Here is a 20,468-nt window from a genome sequence, read left to right as displayed (position 1 = left end):
CTATTCCACCCCTTCAATCTGGGATCCTTGTAACCTTGAAACTGTCTTTACTTGTATAAAGGTATGGAAGTGATGCTCTGCAATTTTGGAGTCTGGGCTTAATTGATCATGCAATTTCTGATTTTTTTTTTTCCTCATGTAATTCTGTGCTACTATGTAGAGGAACTCTGGCTAGTCCGCTGGATAGTGAGACCATATGCAGCAGAAACAAACCACCCCAGCTAAGATGAGACCACCAGAAGAACCACCCAACTGAGCACAGCTCAACTTGCCAGAAAATAAATGAATAAATAAAAGGGTGGTTGCTTTAAGCCAGACAAACAAACAAAAAACATTGTAAGGTTAAGATTCCTTAGAATAGGCTTCTACAACACCTTGCGATTCTCTGTCATATTCTCACACGCAAGTTTCTCACTCTGGATAATAAACTCTGAGTACAGGGTCTCTGTTGGCGTTATTAGCTGTTTTATCCCAGTACTCAGTGCACGGCCTGGCACACAGTGGGTGCTCTCAATGGACATGAATGGGTGAAGGGACTAGATCTATGTGGGGGGGGTCTCACCAGACTGCAGAAGCTGCCCCCAGGAATATGTTCCACCGTGCACTTCATTCTCAAGCCTTGTGGCCCAAGGTGGAAAGAAGGTGAATTGTGATGTATGCGGAACATGGGACCTTGGCGAATTCCGTAACCAGGAGGAGGAAGAAGTAACAACAGCCAGTGGAGACAAAAAGAACTGCTGCCCCCTTCTCCCCGCTCCACGTTCCCAGTGGGGAGGTGAGCCCAGCATCCCAGACTCGCATGACTATATAGGCAAGCATTTGGAGACTAACTTTACTTTGTTACCCCAGCCCTCGGTGGCTCAAGGTTGGCTTTCTGAGCAGATAATAGGCTTCGAAGTAGCACAGTTCCCTGCTCTCAGCAAGCCCAACACCATGGGGAAGGGAGACACCTCGGAGGTAGCACCACCTACCTCAGCCTACCGCTCCGTCATGGAGGACTATGGTTACGAGGTGGGCAAGGTCATTGGCAATGGCTCCTATGGGACGGTGTATGAGGCTTACTACACAAAGCAGAAGGTCATGGTGGCTGTCAAGATCATCTCAAAGAAGAAGGCCTCTGAGGACTATCTTAACAAGTTCCTGCCCCGTGAGATACAGGTTGGAAAGGGAACTGAGACCAAGCTGCTTAAAACTTCTCAGAAGGGGTGTGGTTAGGAGGGGGTGGAGTGAGAACACCCCCCCCACACCCCCCCCCGCAGGCCTGAATGTCTCACTAAGCAGCAGGAAAATGACTTGATGTAAATTCAACCTCTTTCCACCCACCCACTCACCTCCAGTCCAGCCCCTCACAAAGTAGAAGTCCAAAGCCGAGGGTTTGCCCACAGATCACCCAGCCCTCTGGAGTTTAATCCGCTTGCAGAGTTCTAAGTTAAGTTAGCCGTGGGACAGCAGGAGGCCTGGGAGCACAGCCCGGGTTCTCCCTTCCCAGGTTTGATGGGTCCCTCTTCCGGGGCCAGGTCATGAAGGTCCTGCGGCACAAATACCTCATCAACTTCTACCAGGCCATCGAAACCACATCCCGAGTATACATCATTCTGGAGCTGGCTCAGGGCGGTGATGTCCTCGAGTGGATCCAGCGATATGGGGCTTGCTCTGAGCCCCTTGCTGGCAAGTGGTTCTCCCAGATGACCCTGGGCATCGCCTACCTGCACAGCAAGGGCATCGTGCACCGGTGAGGGCGCTGCCAGCCAGGCTGGGGCCTTTGGGCTCTCGGGGGGGTTTTATGCATGTTTCCCACTTTCTGCCCTCTTTGTTCCTCCCTTGACCTCCCTCAGTTATCTAGGCCCATTCATCCCCTCTATCTTAATTCTCTGCTCAAGAACGTTTCAGTAGCGCCCACCGTGAGCACGGCACTCTGAACTACAATGACGAGCCCCCTGTAGTCCTCAGGTACCATCCTCTCTCACCTTTGGGCTCTGCTCACAACTCCATGGCTCTTTCCTCTCTACCTTGTATCCTCATAAAGGTACCTCTCTCCCACCTTGCCTTTTCTCTAGCCTCTGACCCCTGGCCCTTCAGCTCCCGGTCTAATACTAAGCCCTCTCCCCAGCCTGACCCCCAGCCTTTCTGCTGCTGGTAGGGACTTAAAGTTGGAGAACCTGTTGCTGGACAAGCGGGAGAATGTGAAGATATCGGACTTTGGCTTCGCCAAGATGGTGCCTTCTAACCAGACAGTGCATAGTAGCCCTTCTTACCGCCAAATGAACTGCTTTACAAACCACCTCAGCCAGACCTACTGTGGCAGCTTTGCTTATGCGTGCCCGGAGATCTTGCTGGGCTTGCCCTACAACCCTTTCCTGTCTGACACCTGGAGCATGGGCGTCATCCTCTACACTCTAGTGGTCGCCCGGCTGCCCTTTGATGACACCAATCTCAAGAAGCTGCTGAAAGAGACTCAAAAGGAGGTCACTTTTCCACCTAACTACTCCATCTCCCAGGAGTGCAAGGTGCTGGCTCCCCCAGGAGGGCTGAGGCCTCAGGGATGACTCACAGGGAGGGAAGACCCATCCTAGGCCTCCCCACCCCGGGGGAGGCTCTTCCCCACCAGACCCATCTCACACTTTAGCCCCTGCCCTAGAGGAGTTGGCGGGGAGGGACCTTAAAGGGCCACCCCTGGGCTCGGCACCTTACCTGGGAGTCATAAGCAGGTTTCAGCCTCTGTCTCTTTAGGCCAGAAAGGGATTATGCAAGAGGTTTCCCCCACGGTACCCTTCCTTTCTCTCTCCTCCAGGGAGTTAAATGCCTGGCTCTTCAGGACAAAATCAGGACCACACCCCCTTTCACCAGAGTGGTGTGATGGGCTATCCTGCTTCTCTTAGGTCCAACTGCTCACTGCCTGTGTGGCACAATGGGGGGCGAGCTCAGCCAAGACCTCTCTTTCCCCTGCCCTAGAACCTGGTCCTCCAGACGCTACGCCAAGCCACCAAGCGTGCCACCATCCTGGACATCATCAAGGATCCTTGGGTGCTCAAGTTCCAGCCTGAGCAACCCACCCAGGAGATCAGGCTGCTTGAGGCCATGTGCCAACCCCCCAGCACCACTAATCGGCACCAATCCTTGGAAATCAATACCTAAAAATGGTTGAAGGAAGGGGTTGGGAGAGGAGCAAAGCAGGAGGGTCTGGGGCTAAAAATCCTCTATACCAAAAATAAATCTATTTCTGATTTAGTTTCATCAGCTGGGGTCAAAGACATTCTTTCTTCAGGGGAACCTTAGCAGGGAACCCTACTGAGACCAAGAGGTGGATTTCTAACCAGAGTCTGTAACCAGTCACCTTGATGTCTGTAAGTCAATAGGGTAATTCACAATGTAGCTCATATGTGGCTCATGGAGGAGAGGGTGCTGGCATAAACACGCACTTTGGGGAAGCTTCATTATTCTGGCTAAGTAAATGCTCATTATTTTACATCTCTGTGCACTCTAAATGTTCAAGCAGTGGGAAAGGGGCCCCAGTTGCTATTTGGTTATGGCTCTGCCTCTGTTTACAGTCCGAAGGGATGGCATTATTTGTTCTCTTTGAAATGGGCATCAGGATGTGTGAAATATCTTGGTTCCTTCTCCCTTCTCCAGATGCCACCTTAACCACTATTGGAACAATCCCAGTGAATCATGGTCCCTCATCGATTGCTCTTAGAAATGGCAAGGGCGCCTGGGTGGCGCAGTTGGTTGAGCGTCTCGCTCTTGGTTTCAGCTTGGGTCATGATCTCGGGGTTGTGGGACTGAGCCCCGAATCAGGCTCTGCGCTCAACAGGGAGTCAGCTTGGGGTTCTCTCTCCTCTCTCTGCCCTTCCTGCTTCCACGCTCTCTCAAAATAAGTAAACAAATCTTAAAAAAAAAAAGAAAAGAAAAAAACCTAAATGACAGTTCAAACAAGCCTATTTACTGTGGGTTCTGAATAAAGGAAAGCTACTTGCTCCTTCATCCCTATATTCTCCCTCCCTGTCCTTGAAAATGGGCTTTGAAAAAGGAAAATGAGTAGTAAATCATGGGGCTGTCTTGGCAGAGGCATGATTGGGGGAAAGCAATGAGAGAAGACTCAGAGACAGCTCCATATGGGTCGAAGATAAATAATACTTGTGCTGAACCTCAGCACTAGGCAACTCTAGGACAAACCAACTTGAAAGATGAAATAGTACCTACCTAGAACATAGTAGGTCAAGATATTGTCAACTCCCATTTGTTCTCTGTTCCAATACTTCGTTATTCCCTTCATTACTCCCATTGTGATTCAATGCTTGAAACAAAGCTCCAAAGGCCAGGGAAGAGTTTCAGGTGTAGACGAGGCAGTATAAGCACTATGGTTCCATCTGCCCGATTTTATTGGGAACAAGGGCACTGTAACTGCTATCAGAGAAGGGAGCCCAGGGGCTCCTCTCGCACCAAGGTCCTTTTTCAGAGTTGAGCCAGGGAGGGGAGGGCGACAACCCCTTTTCAGACAGGGTCACACTATCACCCTCAGCAGGACCTCCCCAAAAGGCTATGTTCCTTTAGCTTAGCACTTGGCACTTAAGGAAAAGAGACCAATGAAGGCAGCACTGGGAAAACAAGCCCAGACTTATCAGGATACCAACTCAGCCAACTGCTTTAGTGCTTCTTCATCTTCATCTGCTTCAGGAGTTTCAGGGACAAGGATACCCAGAGAAAGAAAGAAACGTTAGGGCGGTAGCAACTTCCAACAATCCCCTGCTAGAACACTGAAAGTCTGCTGAATTTTCTTTCCCCAGCAAAGAACCTAAAGGTGTGGTCCTTCTGCTCGCTGGGCTGCTGCTAACTCCCAGGGCACCCTTGTACAAATGAAGAAAATGTGCTTCTCTCTCCCAGAACTTGCAGCCCTACCCCAGGGTACCCAGCTTGCTGAATGAGGCACAAGCTGGACTTTAGTCTTCATTCCTGTTCAGCCAGGTGCCCTTATGCAGTCAACAACCTGTGCAACGGTAGCAGCAGCCCTCTCTGCCTGGTTCCTTTGAAGCAGGATGTAAGAGGAATAATCTTTCCCCATATCTATCCCACCTCCTCAAGTCCTTAAGACAACAGAATAGCCCTGAGTACCTGGTCCTGCAGGCAGATGTGTAGAGGGTACAGTGGGCAGTTCAATGGGGGGTTCTTCCTCCTTGTCACCCACAGTTAACAAGTCCCGGGCCAATTCCTCCTGCTCCAGCTCCTCTAGCTCTTCCAACAGTTCATCCTGGATATGGAACAATAAAACTGTTTAAGATGAAGAAATGAGGGGCGCCTGGGTGGCACAGCTGGTTAAGCGTGAGACTCTTGATTTCAGCTCAGGTTGTGATCTCAGGGCTCTGATCTCAAGGTTGTGAGATCGAGCCCCATGTTGGGCTCCAAGCTCATCAGAGTCTGCTTAGGACTCTGCCCTCTCTCTCTGCCCTTCCCCTCCTGTGATCTCATGCTCTCTCTCTCAAATAAATAAATATAATCTTAAAAAAAAAAAAATGAAGAAAGGGAACTTCTACTCCCAAAAACATACCACTTTTGGAGTCCCTCTCCTCCCCCAAACTTGCCCCATGATCCTCTTGGGCATTCCTTCTGGCTGGTCTCCTGCTTTCTCCCATATTCCCTGACCCCTCAGTCCCAATCACCTCATCCACAACGTCTCCAAAGCCCACAGGCCGAGATATGGCATCCGAGATCTGCTGGGCCACCTCCTGTTGTTCTGTAATGTCAGCCATCAGTTCATCCACCTTGTCAATGTCCCTGAGAACAAGATATACAGCCAAGAAATCAGGCAACAACCCTCCTGACTCTCCTGTCTTGCCTGAGTGAAGACCCTCCTGTCTGTGGCCTCAGGCTGATAAATCCACAGCTATCAGGTAGAAGAGGTCCCTGGGAAATTGTACAGAGGCAAGGGAGCCTGAGGATTGGTAAGAAGCCACACCGGGGAGGATAGGCTGCACTTCCCTCTCTGAAGGGTCTTAAATCATCTTTCTTCCTTATAATGCTTTAGCCAGCAAAGAGATCTTACAGGAAGCAAGGAGACCGACAGAGGTCTGGCTGTCATAGGCACGTCTATAATGTAAATTCACATTCTGAGAGGTTTTAACATTCAAAGTACAATACCAAGCTACTTTCCCCAGCGCCTGGGCCCCCTGCTTCCCTCCCCCTGTACCCACATGTCCTGGTAGGCCTTCTTCATGCCTTGGGCAGCAAGCTCCATGGTACGAAGCACTTCTGCATTGGTGGTGGCATTCTCGATGGCCTCACGCTGAAACTCCAGGGTGGATAATGTCCCATCAGTTTGTGCCAGCTGTTGTTCCAATCTTTTCTTCCTCCGCAAAGCCTGTAGGGCGGCTGACCCAGCACACACCTTGAACATCAGAGCCAGAAGCCCTTGCTTCCTACCTGGGCCCACCCTACTGGCACCTCTCCCCCATTACCTCTCTTATTCTTGATCCCATGCTTCTTGGCCATTTGTAGCTCCTGTTGAATCTTCTGCTCCAGAAACTCCTGTTTCTTGATCAGTATCTTCTCTGTCTCCTTCAGTTTCTGTATTGCCTCTTCAGGGGTTGGCCCCTTCTCCTTCTTCCCTGGAGTCCAATCAAGCAGGCCCATATTGTGTGGAGGAAAAATACCAGCCACCAGTTACTAAGTGCATAGTATGTGCTAGGCACTTGACTGCATTATTGTTAATCCCAAAAGGACTCTCTACAGTGAATGTACTATCTTCACTTTACAAATACAGAAAAGGGCACAAAGATGTTAAATTGTTTTTGTTTAAAATCACAACTAGGGGCACCTGGGTGGCTCAGTCGTTGGGTGTCTGCCTTCGGCTCAGGTCATGATCCCAGGGTCCTGGGATTGAGTCCCGCATCGGGCTCCCTGCTCTGCGGGAAGCCTGCTTCTCCCTCTCCCACTCCCCCCGCTTGTGTTCCCTCTCTCGCTGTGTCTCAGTCTGTCAAATAAATAAATAAATAAAATCACAACTAGTAAGAATAGAGGAGTAATCGAAATGTGGCAGTATGACTTTCAAATCCAGTATTCGTTTGCTATTCCAAGCTGCCTTTCAAATCATTTCCAGGCCTTTTTTAAAAAATAATAGACTTTGTTTTTCGGAGCAGTTTTAGGTTCACAGCAAACTTGAGTGTCAGGTACAGAGTTCCCATACACCCCCTGCCCCCACACATGCACAGCCGCCCCACTATCACATCCCCACCGGAGTTTGGTCACTTTTTATAATCACTGTTGCACTTGCTGTCCTAGCAGATGCTCAAGGTCCTGACTCCACAGGATCAAACTGAATGAAGTACAGGGGCTAGAGAAAAAAAAAATCTGATCTCAATTTTCCCCTTCATCGTCTGCACTCCTAAAAAAACGATGGCCCTTGCCTGCTTAAAATCCTTCCACACTCTCTATTGCCTACAGGATAAAACCCAAAACTTGAATAAGACATACAAGGCCCTTCTTGATCTGGCCTTTGTTACGTCCACACACACACACACACACACACACACACACACACACACAGTCCGTTCCCCTACACACACCATACTCTTTCCTGCCTGTTTTGCACACAGTTACATCTTCCTGGACAACCTCAATTCTCCACCCGGCATACCTCCAGCCTTCTGGCTCACAACCCCCCCCGCGCTGCTTCTGTGCTTCCCTGGGGGGTAGGTCCATCTCCATCATGGAGTTGCTACACGACACTGTATATGTCAGTTTGGGCTCGTCTTGCCCCACCAGATAGGCGCTTTAAGTAGGCAATCTTTCTTCATCACCTCAGCTGCCCTCTTGGCCAGCATAAAGGAAGCACCAGTGTTTTGGAAAGGACTAGATGAGGACGGGCAGAAACTCAACCCCTCCTCCCCGCCTGAACAGTGGGGACCCTCCGCTCCCGTCCCGGGCCGGTCCCCAGCTCTTCTCTCTGGGGCGGGGGAGGGGAGGCAGCCGGAGCCAGGCTCCCTAACAAGGCGGGGCCTCCTGGCACGTGAGGAGGCCTCGCTAGGCCGCGCATGGGGTTCTCGGGACAGCCCGCGTCCACGGCCTTCCCCGCACCCCCGCGGCCAGCCTCGCCCCGGCTCACCCCTCCCGAAGAGTCTGCCGAGCCCACTCATCGCCACCCTCGCCTCTCCCGCCTCCGCCCCACGGCGTCGGGCAACTTCCGCCTTGCTCTGGGAGGGTGCGGCCTCGGCGCTCCGAGACCCGCCTGGGCCAATCCCTCCTTGGGGCACCGCCGCGACATCATCAACTGGAGCCGACGAGGCCACTTCTACCACGTGACCCGAGCCACCAGCCCCCAACCCACTCGCTCCACTTAAAGCGGCCGCTTCACTTTGGGCTATAAAAAGGCCGCCGCACCCCCACCCCAAAACACAGTATTTGTTTTCCTGGAAGGGAGTGTGCAGGGTCGCGCGTCCCACTGCTTGGGGCCAGTGGAAGAGTTCTTCGGGCCCTTGGCAGAGCTCAGGGAACGGAGTGCGGATGGGGCGAGCACAAGGGGTGGGGGTCACAGTCGGGTGTGCCACAAGTTTCTACGGCCCAGCCTGATGAAGACTAATGCCGCGCGCTCTGCTCCTGGCACCTCCGGATAGCCGAGGCCGGCTACAACGCTAGACGAATAGAAACATAGCCGGAGGACTTCCTCGGTCACACACAAACATGCTTTAATAATTTACAAATACATCTGAGAATGCCTTCCGGATTTCCTTTTATGCCTCAAATGAGGCTCATCCACAAGACTGGACCTCAGGGCCCAGCTTGGGCCTTTGCAAATGTCTCTAGTCCTTCAGTTAGGGTTTGAAGACTCATTCCATTCTGGACATGAATGCAGGTAACTCCTAGAAAGGAAAAAAAAAAAAAAAAAAAAGCCACATTTCATCAGGCCTGTTGTTCCTCTCACCTTTTTTGGGTGTCACCCAAATATTGTCATGCAAATTATCCATCCCGTACATACCTACCTAACCCCTCATCCGAACCCTTTCTCCTCATTCCCCAAAGGGCTAATCTTACCACTCAGTACCCAGTTTGCTGACGTCTACGATATTCCGCTTCTCGTCATCAAAGAAGATCATCTGGGAGAAAACAACTCCAGTCTTCCGCTGCAACCTGTGCAAGGAGGGGCAGGGAGCGGCCCCGCTGGCTTCTTAGCTCCTTCAGCCTCTGGTCTCCCCACTTCTACCCTTATCTCCACCTACCTCTCAAAGTGGGCGACCTTGCTGCCTGGATAGATTTCCCGATGAGCAAAGTATCTGTCAAGGTCAAAGAGCTCCAGAAGCTGGTTGGCCCCTTCGATCTCCCCTGTCCTGCAAGAAGGTGTCATAGCTGGGATCCGGAGGGCCAGAGCTGCAAGCCAAGTTATATTTAACCAGGGGGGAAATCAACTTGCTATTTTTCCAGGATAGGGAGGCATCCTCGGTCCTCATTCAACTCCCTATGCTTCCCGTCTGACACAGGCGGCGGCTGAGCCAATGTTTAATAAATTAAAGGCACAGGAGAGGGTCCAATGACAACGATATGCAAATACATGCAAATCTGCCCCGCCGAAGCGTCTGTAGCCCCGGAGTTACGCGAGACGTCTCCTGCCTGCGTCTCTCAGCGTGAGACCGGCAGCGTTTTCCAGTCGCTCTCCTCACCGTGAAGCGGCCGCCATGGGCACGTCAAGGTCCCGCAACCGCTGCAGGACGTCGGGCACCTCTGGGAACAGTCGGACGGCCCGGCCCCGCCGGTCCCGGACGGCCCCATCGCTGCGGGGCGAGAGCGCGCTCAGCTGCGGCCCGCCCCGCCCGGCGCCGGCCTCCCCAGCGCCGCCTCACCTGCTCCTGTGGAACGGGGGGTCTACGTGCGTGTCCACCCAGAACGGCCAGAGCGTGTAATCTGCGGGAGGACGGAGGGAGGGCTCAGGCCTCGGAAGCTGCCGCTGCGGTTTGGGAAAGGAGAGCGCCCTGCGAAGCTCCCCAGGCCCGTCCCCTCACCCAGATCGAAGACCGCCAGCTTCGGGAGCCGCGCCATGGCGGGCGGGCGAGGCTTTCTTCGCGGCTGCAAGCCGCCCCGCCTGCCTGAGAAACGGCGACTAGAGCGTCGCCGCGCGGGGCTGCGGCCGTCTGCCTGGAGACCGCGCAAGAGCGCCTTCTGATGGTGGAGCGGGGCAAGGACCGCAGTAAAGTGCCAACGCCACCGCCGGGGGGACCACAGTGCTCCAGCCTCTCCAAGACACCTTCTTCCCTTACTCCTCCACTCCACCCAGCCCGGCCGGGGTCGGCTAAACTAGAGAAGCCAGGGAAGGGAGCCCTTTCGCCTGGCACCGCTCTCACTTTCTCTTACCAGTATCGAGACCTAAGTGATCCATAGCTTGTCACTCCTCAACCTTTCTCCAAATCGGCCTGTCTTCTGTTCAGTATAGAACCCAAAGCCCCATGGGCTCCTGGGTGGCTCAGTCGTTGAGCGTCTGCCTTCCGCTCAGGTCGTGATCCCAGAGTCCTGGGATCGAGTCCCACATCGGACTCCCGCCTCGGCGGGAAGCCTGCTCTCCCTCTCCCACTCCCGCTGCTTGTGTTCCTGCTCTCGCTCTCTCTCTGTCAAATAAATAAATAAAATCTTTAAAAAAAAAAAAAGAACCCAAAGCCCCGAACAGCATTTTAGCCACAATGTAGTGTCCGTAAAGCCCTTGAGGCCTTTCTGGAACCAGGCCCAAATGTCCAGGAGGCTACAATGGGAGAGAATTCACTGTCCTGGTTTCTACCACCCCCATCAGTAGTATACTGGTAAATGCGTAACAACCAGTTTGGGGAGAGGGACTGATTTGCCACTTGAGGCCAATTTCAAGCTGCCAGCATGAAATCACTTATGGGGTTGGGAAGAGATGCCAATAGTTAGATCTCCTGGGCTGGTAAGAACTGGCTCCACACCACCTTGAGTAGACTTTCCTAGAGTCTGATAATCCCCCACCCCAAGGGCACATTCCCTGCCATTGCCCTACTTCTTCAGAGGTGTAAATGAGTGTGTACTGGGTCCATTTCAACTTGTCACACTTGTGCAATACAAGAAAGATTCCAGGAGGTCAGGAAATATTTTATTGACAACTAGGGACGTGGCCATAAGAGAGGGAAGCACACAGGACTGCAAACTAAAACCCAACAGGCAGCAAGGGCCCTTTGGGCCAGGAACCCTGAGTCCTGGCGTCCTCACGGTCTCCCACCAAACAAGACTGGGCATCCAGGAGAAGGGGCAGTGGCTCTGGTGTCCCACAGAGTGAGAGGATATATGATGCCTCATTACGAGCGACAGGGTAAGGAGGTAAAATGGAGGGAGGGTCCATCACTGCCTAAGACCACCTCCTCCTCTCAGAGCCAACACGAGGTGGAGGACTGAACCACCTAGGATCTTGTAATCAGCTGCTGTCTTCTCATCATTCCTGCAGGAAAAGAAGGCAAAAAAAAAAAAAAAAAAAGGCCTTAGAAATACCATCTAGAACAGGATTCTTACACTGGGTTTCTTGAGTCTTCTTCCTGGTCTATGAACTCAGATGAAAAAAAAATTACATCTTTATTTTTACTGACCCTTAACTGAAATGTGTTATTTCTTTTAATTTTGAAAACAAGCAAAAAACCCATAGTGGTATTAGCAACATGGGTAACCTGTTAACAGAAATTGGATATTTTCATATCATATTACAACTGTTTGCAAGTATTTGAAAATATGTCAAAATTATGGTAAATTAAACCCACCATTAGATCTTAACGTATTAATAAACCATATATATTATTATCACAAATTTGTTTTTAGTATTTTGAGAACTGTATCTCAATATAGTTGCTCCTGTTAATCTATGTATTTTATGTCTGCAAAAATCTTATTCTGAGAAGGAATTCACAGGCTTCACCAAATCACCAAAGGATCTGAGGCTCCTCCTCCAGTATTTGCTCCCTCAACGTCACGTAAGATTGCCACACCTCATATCCATGTCAAACTCACATCTGTTTTCCACTGTAGATGAGCCGCTGCTGCTGTGGGGGGATGCCCTCTTTCTCCTCCACACGCTCCTTGATTCGCTCCACCTTTAAGGGTACAAGTAGTCAGGGACTGCTAAGGGGCAAAACCATGGAAGTGGAAAGAACAAGAGCTATGCAGACAGCATGAGAGCGAAAAGGACTAAGTTCATCAGCATTTCTAAATGAATGTGCATGTAGGGAGACAGGCATGAAGTACCGGCCATACATTACCTTGTCTGTGGGTTCAATGTCAATCTCAATCTCCTTTCCGGTCAGGGTCTGAAACAGGCAAGGGTTTCATGAGTCCTGCAGCCTAATATACAATTTGTCTTCTAGATAAAACACCCTGTCCTGGTCCCTGAGGATCTACAACTTCCAAGAGAAGCTCATTCTCAGCAAAGCTGTTTTGAAGAATCAGAAGGCTTTGACCCAAACCTGTATTTATCAAACACTTTTAGGCTGTAGAAAGCTCTGATAGGGCAAGATGCTATGAACCATTTGACCCTCCTAATCCTACAGGTCATTTTACCCCCCATCTTCCCACCCCCACCCCATTAGAATCCATGAGAATACTGGCATTCCTTTGGATGAGACAGCAATAAGAGATGTCCTAAGGAAAGCATGCCTTTGAATCAGGATGCCCTTGTTTCCTGTATCAAAGCTAGAAATTGACATTCATATAATTCAAAGAGTTCTCAAGGACACTAAAGACCACCTCTGACCAGCATTTTTTTTTTTTTAAAGATTTTATTTATTTGAGAGAGAGTTCACAAGCAGGGGGAAGGGCAGAGGGACAAGCAGACTCCCCACTGAGTGGGGAGCCCAATGCAGGGCTCGATCCCAGGACCGTGAGATCATGACTTGAGCCGAAGTCAGACGTGTAACTGACTGAGCCACCCAGGCACCCCCAGCTTCTTAAGTAACACTAAAATTAACATTCTATTCTCCTCTTTCTCCAGACTTCTACTAAAGGGCAGCTCTAGTCTTCTTGACTTCTTCCACAGCCTACGGGCTGCTGCTAATACATACAATAATTACACTAATTATACATTTATAAATGTTGTGCTTCATCTAATCTAATCTCCCATTCATCCTTGCTCTTAAAACTCTATCTGCACCATTCTACAGTAATCCAGACCACAAACACACCAAGGACAATCTGATTTAAGAGCATTTCTTTGTTTCTCCTGTTTTCCTTGTTGCCATACCCTCTCTCACTCTTTCCCAAATGTTCAAGGACTCTTTAAAATTGATGACTGGTCCCTAGTGCACTTTAATACCTACTGCTAGTTGCTTAAGTGTCAAACTCTCTAATTTACACTCCCAACTTCCTAAAAAACAGAAATTCATCTTCCTAATCTAAGCACAAAGCACAGTTTGACATATAAGCAGTCAATGAATATTTGTGAAAGGGCTAAATACACCAATGATTATGTCATGATTATAGCCCACATTTAACGAACACTTTCCAACAGTCAGAAACTCCACTAAGCATCAATACATTGAATCCTTGTAAGTATTCATGAGATATATACTATTACTATCACCATTTTATAAAAGAGGAAAATGGGGCCTGGATAGGTTAAAAAGCATGCCTATGAAGTCAAAAGGAGTGTGTGGACCCAAACACAGACTCTCTGACCCCAGAGCCTGAGCCTTTTTTTAAAACAACAACAACAACAACAAAAACCCCCAAAACTGTACTCAGTACTGCCTCAGTCTCAATGGTCTGGCATTGGGACCCGATGTATGCTCCTGTGATAGGTTCACAAAATAACAGTTTCTACTTATGGTATTCACATAGACCAGCATGATGACAGTACTTAGGACCTAATTTCTCAACCTGAGAATCAGTTCAGTACTAAGAATATTTTTTAAGGGGCACCTCGATGGCTCAGTTGTTAAGCAGCTGCCTTCAGCTCAGGTCATGATCCCAGGGTCCTGGGATCGAGCCCTGCATCGGGCTCCCTGCTCAGCGGGAAGCCTGCTTCTCCCTCTCTCATTCCCCTTGCTTGGGTTCCTTTTCTCGCCGTGTCTCTGTCAAATAAATAAATAAAATCTTTAAAAAAAAAATTTTTTTTTTTTTAAATGCAAGAGTAACTCCTTTAGATTTATCTGTTTGGGTGCAAAAGAATAAATTACAACAGTGATTCTCAAGATTCATTGGCCCAATCCAAGCTGGTCTGTGTGAAAATTTATGGTAAAATGGGAAAAATAATGACAACAGTGAGATTTTCGTAAAACTAAATATATTCAGGAGTGCCTGGGTGGCTCAGTCGGTTAAACTTCCGACTCTTGATTTTGGCTCAGGTCATGATCTCAGGGTCGTGAGGTCGAGGCCTGAGTTAGGCTCTGCATCAGCAGAGTCTGCTTGAGAGTCTCTCTCTCTCTGCCCCTCCCTGCTCTCTAAAACAAATAAATAAAACCTTAAAGAAAATTAATAAAAATTTTTTTAAATGTCTTTTTATGAAATGATAGAAACAATATATGGTGGGGTTTTTTTTTCCTGACAAAATGAAAAGTTTGCAATTCTGTGTCATCCATAAATTACTTCACTTTATTGATCTTAATACTTTATTTTTTTAAATTTATTTTAAAGATTTTATTTATTTGACAGAGAGAGACAGCGAGAGAGGAAAGACGAGCAGGCAGAGTGGGAGAGGGAGAAGCAAGCTTCCCAGAGAGCAGGGAGCCCGACACGGGGCTCGATCCCAGGACCCTGGGATCATGACCTAAGCCGAAGGCAGACGCTTAATGACTGAGCCACCCATGCACCCCGATCTTAATATTTTAAATGCAAAGATTCTTCAAGCAGATAATCTATTTCTAGACTAACCAACTTGAAGGAAAAACTTGAAACTTGAGCACATATTCCAAGAGGAACGTGATTACTGAACAGAACAGTTTTTACTGTAAAACACCAGGAACAGCCTAATACCTATTAGTAAGAAAACTATTAAACTATGGTTACATCCACAGAATGATATATTTATTATGCAATGATTTATACACTAACATGGAAAGATCTAAAGAATGTATGATTATCATTTTCTGCATGTAGCTATACACACACACACACACACACACAGAAGAAAGGATTAAAAGCACACATACCTCCTATAACAGTAATTATCTTTGAGGAGAGTAGAACTAAGAGGAGGGTTTATCAAGGGTAACTATCCCTTTATCTGCACTAATAAAATTTCTAGTAAAAATATACTCCATCACACAAATAATAATAAATAAATATTCATTCTGACTTAAAAAAATTTTAAAGAGTAGGGGCACCTGGGTGGCTCAGTCGTTGAGCGTCTGCCTTCGGCTCAGGTCATGATCCCGGGGTCCTGGGATCAAGCCCCACATCGGGCTCCTTGCTCGGCGGGAAGCCTGCTTCTCCCTCTCCCACTCCCCCTGCTTGTGTTCCCTCTCTCGCTGTCTCTCTGTCAAAAAATAAATAAAATCTTTAAAAAAAATTTTTTTTAAAGAGTAAAAAGGACCCTAAGAGGAGCACCTGGGTGGCTCGGTTAAGTGTCTGCCTTTGGCTCAGGTTGTGGTCCCAGGGTCCTGGAATGGAGCTCCACTTCTGCTGGGCTCCCTGCTCAGCAGGAGTCTGCTTCTTCTTCTCCCTCTCCCCCTCCTCCTGCTCATGCTCTCTCTCTCAAGTAAATAAATAAAATCTTAAAAAAAAAAAAAAAAAAAAGGACCCTAAGAGAACTGCTCTCCCAAGGGTAAGATGCTTGGGCCTAATGACATTAAAAAATAATAATAATTATATATATATATAGTTTGTAAAATTTAAAACTCTAAGACTGGGCGCCTGGGTGGCTCAGTTGGTTAAGTGACTGCCTTCAGCTCAGGTCATGATCCTGGAGTCCCGGGATCGAGTCCCGCATCGGGCTCCCTGCTCGGCAGGGAGTCTGCTTCTCCCTCTGACCCTCCCCCCTCTCATGTGCTCTCTCTCATTCTCTCAAATAAATAAAAAAATAAATAAATAAAATAAAACTCTAAGACTGGGGGTGCCTGGGTGGCTCAGTCATTAAGCGTCTGCCTTAGGCTCAGGTCATGATCCAGGGTCCTGGGATGGAGCAAAAAAAAGAAAAAAAGAAGAGTCCTTTTTTACAGATAAATACTGAAATACATACAAATAACACATGCTATGCTATCTGGGATTTGCTTCTTATGACATCAGGTAAGGAGAGTTGGTGAGTATAATTAAGATTGGCCATGAGATGATAGGTTTTTGTTTTGTCTTTTTAAAAGATTTTATTTATTTATTTAACAGAGAGATAGCGAGAGCAGGAACACAAGCAGGGGGAGTGGGAGAGGGAGAAGCAGGTTCCCCGCTGAGCAGGGAACCCTATGCAGGGCTTGATCCCAGGACCCTGGGATCATGACCTGAGCTGAAGGCAGACACTTAATGACTGAGCCACCCAGGCGCCCCTGAGATGATAGGTTTTGAAGCTGAGGTGCATTATATCCTTCTCTCTCCTGCTGAATATGTTTGAAATTGTCCATAATTAAAATTCAAAGTAACAACGTGAACAATTTTAAAAAGATACTCTTGATATTGCATTTCTTCCTCCAAATCTGGTCACTGTGACCGGGAATACATTCGATGTTGTTTAGCAAGTCAATGATGAACCTAAGCCCAACATACTGCTTTAGGCACTGGAGGGGATATAAAAGAAATAAGTGATGCAGCCCTTGCAAACCATCTTTTTCAAGTGAAGATTTACAACCAAGAAACAATGAGACATAAAATTAATAGAACAGGGGCGCCTGGGTGGCTCAGTTGGTTAAGCAACTGCCTTCGGCTCAGGTCATGATCCCGGAGTCCTGGGATCGAGTCCCACATCAGGCTCCTGGCTCAGCGGGGAGCCTGCTTCTCCCTCTGACCCTCTCCCTTCTCATGCTGTTTCTCTCTCCCTTGCTGTCTAATAAGTAAATAAAATCTTCAAAAAAAAAAAATTAATAGAACAAACCAATATAAACGGAAATGCCATATTGAATATTACTATCCAAACACAAGATATGATGACAAAGTGCTATGGTGGGTGAAAATCACATCAATTTAAACATGGATGAAATTAACATTTCACACCCACTATAAATAATATATAAGTGTATATATATATAAATAATATATAAATAAATATAAAAGCTATAATAGAAATGATGGACATGACTAAAAGTTAGTTAGGGTACAGAGCAGCTGAAATGCTTATTCATTGCAAGTGGGAATGTAAAACGGTAAAACCCCTTGGAGAACTGTTTGGCAGTTTTAAACTTACATATATTTACCACATGACCCAGTAATTCCATTAATAGGTATTTATAGAGGGGAAATGAGAACATATGTCTACAAAAAGACTTGTGCAGGGCTCCTGGGTGGCTCAGTCGGTTAAGCATCTGCCTTCAGCTCAGATCATGATGCCAGGGTCCTGGGATCAAGCCCGCATTGGGCTCCCGCATCAGCGGGGAGCCTGCTTCTCTCTCTCCCTCTGCCACTCCCCCTGCTCATTCTCTCAAATAAATAAAATTCTAAAAAAAAAAAGATTTGTATAACAATGTTGTTCATAGAAACCTTCTTCCTAATAGCCAGAAACTGGAAACAACCCAAACATCCATCAACAGGAGAATGGATAAACAAATTGTGATATAGTCATCCAGCGTTAATACTACACAGTAATAAGAAGGAACTACACAGATACGACAACTAAACACAATGCTGAGTGAAGGAACCCAGACACAGAATTATATATTCTATAATTCCTTTTATATGAAATCCAAAAAACAAGCAAAACTAACCTATGGAATTGTAACAGGGTAGGGGTGAAAATGTTCTAGATCTTGATGCCGGATGTGGGGTCAGGGCATACTATGATGACAAATTTAAAGAGGACATGTACACTATGATTTTTTGTATGCCGTGTCTCAAGCTTAGACTTTAAAAGTTAGGGGGGTACACGGTAGGAAAACCTGGTTGGAGGTATTACAGAGAAATAAAGATATCAATTAATGAGACCCTAGACCAGAATAAGGGTAATGGGAATGGAAAGAAAATCAAGTAAAAAAGAGGTTATCAAAGGAAAAATTAGGTTCAAAAGTGAACAATGACTCTAAAGAACTGAGTTCCAGATACCTGGTAGATTGACGGGATCAGTATACGAGATGAATACTGGGAAGATGGCCTAAGGCAGAAGATGATGTATTTAATTTTAGAAAGACAGAGATGAGGCATGAAGAGAAGATTTAAATCAGGAGAGTTTTTGTTGTAAAGGACTGCAGAAAGAGATATGGAAAAAGTCAGCTACATGAAGATGACAGTTGAAGAATTCACAAAGAAACCCTGCTAATAAAACCTATCATTCGTATAGTAATGGAAGAGCTAATTGTTTTCATATGTACTTAACATCATAAAACAATGCAGCCTACAAAAGAGAGAAAGATGAAGGACACAGAAACCTGTTTGCGGAGGCACAAAGGAAAGTGTTTCAGGAAAGGAGACTGACAATTTTAGAGAAATACCAAACGAAAATGGATTCAAAGAGACAAAATCTAGAACCTTGCTAGTCAGCGTAGTCCCCAGACAAGCAGCATCAGCATCACCTGGGAGCAGGTTAGAAATACAGAATCTCAGGTCTCATCCCAGACCCACCGAATTAGAATCAGCATTACAAGATCCCCAGGTGATTCTTAAGTGCTTTCAAACTGAGAAGTCCAACCACAACACAGTTTTTTTAAACTGTAGGTCTCAACCCATCAGTGGGTTATGAAATCGACTTAGAACAGAACTGGAAATATCAGAGCACATCACACATGGTAAGTTTTTGTTTGTATGCGACATGAGGTAAAATTTGTTAGTGTAGGTTGAGATTTTTTTTTTTTTAAAGTTTACAAAACCCAGCACCTGGATAGCTCAGTCGGTTAAGCGTCTGCGTTCAGCTCAGGTCATGATCTCAGGGTCCTGGGACGGAGGCCCAAGTCTCTCTCTCTGCTCAGCGAGGAGCCTGCTTCTCCCTCTGTTCCTTCCCCTGCTGTGCTCATGCTCTCTCAAATAGATAAAATCTTTTTTTAAAAAAAAGATTACAAAACCCTGAACTCAGAGTAAAAACCTCCTCTTTGACTAAGAGGATGTGAGAATCCATATCCAAAAGCATTCTAGTGTTTCTCAGACTTTGACAGTGACCCACACTAAGAAATACATATGTACTAATAACACATACATGTGTTTAATACATATAAAATGAAAACAAAAATTTCGTGAAACAATACCCTGATATTGCTATTTTCTTTCTTTTAATATTGCCTGCGACCCATTCAATTGATTTTACAATTAGTGACTCTTTTAGTCACTACTCAAAGTTTGAAAAACCATGATTTTTAACATGCTCTTTGGCCTCAATCCTCAGCTAGGAAGTGGTCTGGAAAGACTGAAGAGGTTAAGAATGGCTGTTAACCACGGTAAACACACTAAAGAGCTGATGAAATAACAAACTTACTCAGCAGCAAAAAGGCCAAACTAGCGTTGCACTGCGTCAATTTTTAGTTTCTGTCTCTCTGTCCGAAGGTACGAAAGAAGCAATAGCAGATAGGACTAATGAGGGTTGGGAATCGGTGAGGAACCGCGGGAGACTTGGAGATGAAGGAAACGCTGCTAGTACCAAGAACCAGGGCACGGATAACTAACCTGCCTCAGCCAAGGAAGTGAGGCTAGTCCAGGAGGCCCGGCTCAGAAAGGCAGGTGCTGACTGAACACACTCCCAGCTCTGGTTCCTGAAGGCTGGCTGAGATACCGCACCCTGGCGACAACCAGCAAAGGCTTACAGTCTAGCTCCTGAGAGGCCCCAGGTTCCCCAAGCTAACGTTTTTGTGTTGTGCTTGGAAGCAGCTGCATTAGGGGCTGGGAGAAGCAGGTAAGGAGGGCAATGCAGAATGGAGATTACAGCTTATTCCAAGATTCCGAGAAAGAGAGCCAAACTGCTGCTTGGCGTTCTCTATGACTGCGGGGGTTCGAGTACAGCGAGACCCCGGACAAAGGCGGCCTCCTTCTGGGTCATGGCACAGTCCTGGCGAGAAAGCAGGACCCGCAGAGGCGCCGGGGTCGTCTGGCGGGGCCAGTCCCCAGCCCTCAAAGCCGCCTTGGGCCCCCCTACTTCCCATCACCCCTCGCGCGGAGCCCTGAGGCTGTCAGCACCCTCCTGGCTCGGGAAAGGCGTGGTTTTCCTTCCCTGCTTCTCCCGCAAGGCACAGCGGCCAGCCCAGTACCACAGCGTCTTGGCAAAGCTGGAGGTGCTCCCACCTTCACTTTAATTAGCATCTTCTTCCCAGTTTGGAGCTGCACGCAGATAATCTGCTGCTTCTACCGCTGTGGTCGCCGCTGCCGCTCCCCAGCAATCCGCTTGTGGGAGTCACTTCTGCTTCCGGGTCACTGCCTGGCTCCACCCCTCCCTCCCCCCACCTTCTTTC

General features: G+C 47.7%; 4 protein-coding genes across 9 annotated transcripts; 1 reads left to right on the top strand and 3 right to left on the bottom strand.

Moving 5' to 3' along the window:
• The first annotated feature begins 843 nt into the window (after positions 1 to 843).
• Positions 844 to 3,232, top strand: TSSK4 (testis specific serine kinase 4). Its single transcript, XM_034994377.1, has 4 exons — positions 844 to 1,158; positions 1,518 to 1,732; positions 2,111 to 2,507; positions 2,953 to 3,232. Exons 1-4 carry the CDS (start codon positions 934 to 936, stop codon positions 3,133 to 3,135), a joined length of 1,020 nt encoding a protein of 339 aa, XP_034850268.1. The 5' UTR covers positions 844 to 933; the 3' UTR covers positions 3,136 to 3,232.
• Positions 3,233 to 4,326: 1,094 nt separating this feature from the next.
• Positions 4,327 to 8,199, bottom strand: CHMP4A (charged multivesicular body protein 4A). 4 transcript variants are annotated; one of them, XM_034994369.1, is made up of 7 exons: positions 8,096 to 8,175; positions 7,226 to 7,324; positions 6,450 to 6,599; positions 6,186 to 6,363; positions 5,655 to 5,769; positions 5,110 to 5,245; positions 4,327 to 4,677 (listed from the first exon to the last, which is right to left on the bottom strand). In XM_034994369.1, the coding sequence occupies exons 3-7, from the start codon at positions 6,481 to 6,483 to the stop codon at positions 4,619 to 4,621; spliced, it is 522 nt and encodes a 173-aa protein (XP_034850260.1). In that variant the 5' UTR covers positions 6,484 to 6,599; positions 7,226 to 7,324; positions 8,096 to 8,175; the 3' UTR covers positions 4,327 to 4,618. The 4 variants fall into 4 exon arrangements, with proteins under 4 accessions (XP_034850260.1, XP_034850261.1, XP_034850259.1 ...); XM_034994370.1 differs by having other exon boundaries at positions 7,240 to 7,324; XM_034994368.1 differs by lacking the exon at positions 7,226 to 7,324 and having other exon boundaries at positions 8,096 to 8,199.
• Positions 8,200 to 8,650: 451 nt separating this feature from the next.
• LOC118003381 (magnesium-dependent phosphatase 1) lies at positions 8,651 to 10,089 on the bottom strand. Of its 3 annotated transcripts, none has more exons than XM_034994373.1 (6): positions 9,984 to 10,089; positions 9,825 to 9,885; positions 9,645 to 9,755; positions 9,207 to 9,314; positions 9,022 to 9,117; positions 8,651 to 8,849 (listed from the first exon to the last, which is right to left on the bottom strand). In XM_034994373.1, the coding sequence occupies exons 1-6, from the start codon at positions 10,018 to 10,020 to the stop codon at positions 8,798 to 8,800; spliced, it is 465 nt and encodes a 154-aa protein (XP_034850264.1). In that variant the 5' UTR covers positions 10,021 to 10,089; the 3' UTR covers positions 8,651 to 8,797. The 3 variants fall into 3 exon arrangements, with proteins under 3 accessions (XP_034850264.1, XP_034850263.1, XP_034850266.1); XM_034994372.1 differs by having other exon boundaries at positions 9,032 to 9,117; XM_034994375.1 differs by lacking the exon at positions 9,645 to 9,755 and having other exon boundaries at positions 9,032 to 9,117.
• Positions 10,090 to 11,058: 969 nt separating this feature from the next.
• Positions 11,059 to 20,458, bottom strand: NEDD8 (NEDD8 ubiquitin like modifier). The gene is made up of 4 exons (XM_034994376.1): positions 20,302 to 20,458; positions 12,231 to 12,278; positions 11,983 to 12,065; positions 11,059 to 11,422 (listed from the first exon to the last, which is right to left on the bottom strand). The coding sequence occupies exons 1-4, from the start codon at positions 20,317 to 20,319 to the stop codon at positions 11,326 to 11,328; spliced, it is 246 nt and encodes an 81-aa protein (XP_034850267.1). The 5' UTR covers positions 20,320 to 20,458; the 3' UTR covers positions 11,059 to 11,325.
• Positions 20,459 to 20,468: the final 10 nt, after the last annotated feature.

Source organism: Mirounga leonina, unplaced genomic scaffold, assembly GCF_011800145.1.
Source record: "Mirounga leonina isolate KUSES-001 unplaced genomic scaffold, KU_Mleo_1.0 Mir_91, whole genome shotgun sequence".
NCBI classification, from domain to species: Eukaryota; Metazoa; Chordata; class Mammalia; order Carnivora; family Phocidae; genus Mirounga; species Mirounga leonina.
The sequence above is the reverse complement of the archived record's forward strand: the minus strand, read 5'-3'. Positions and strand labels throughout refer to the sequence as shown.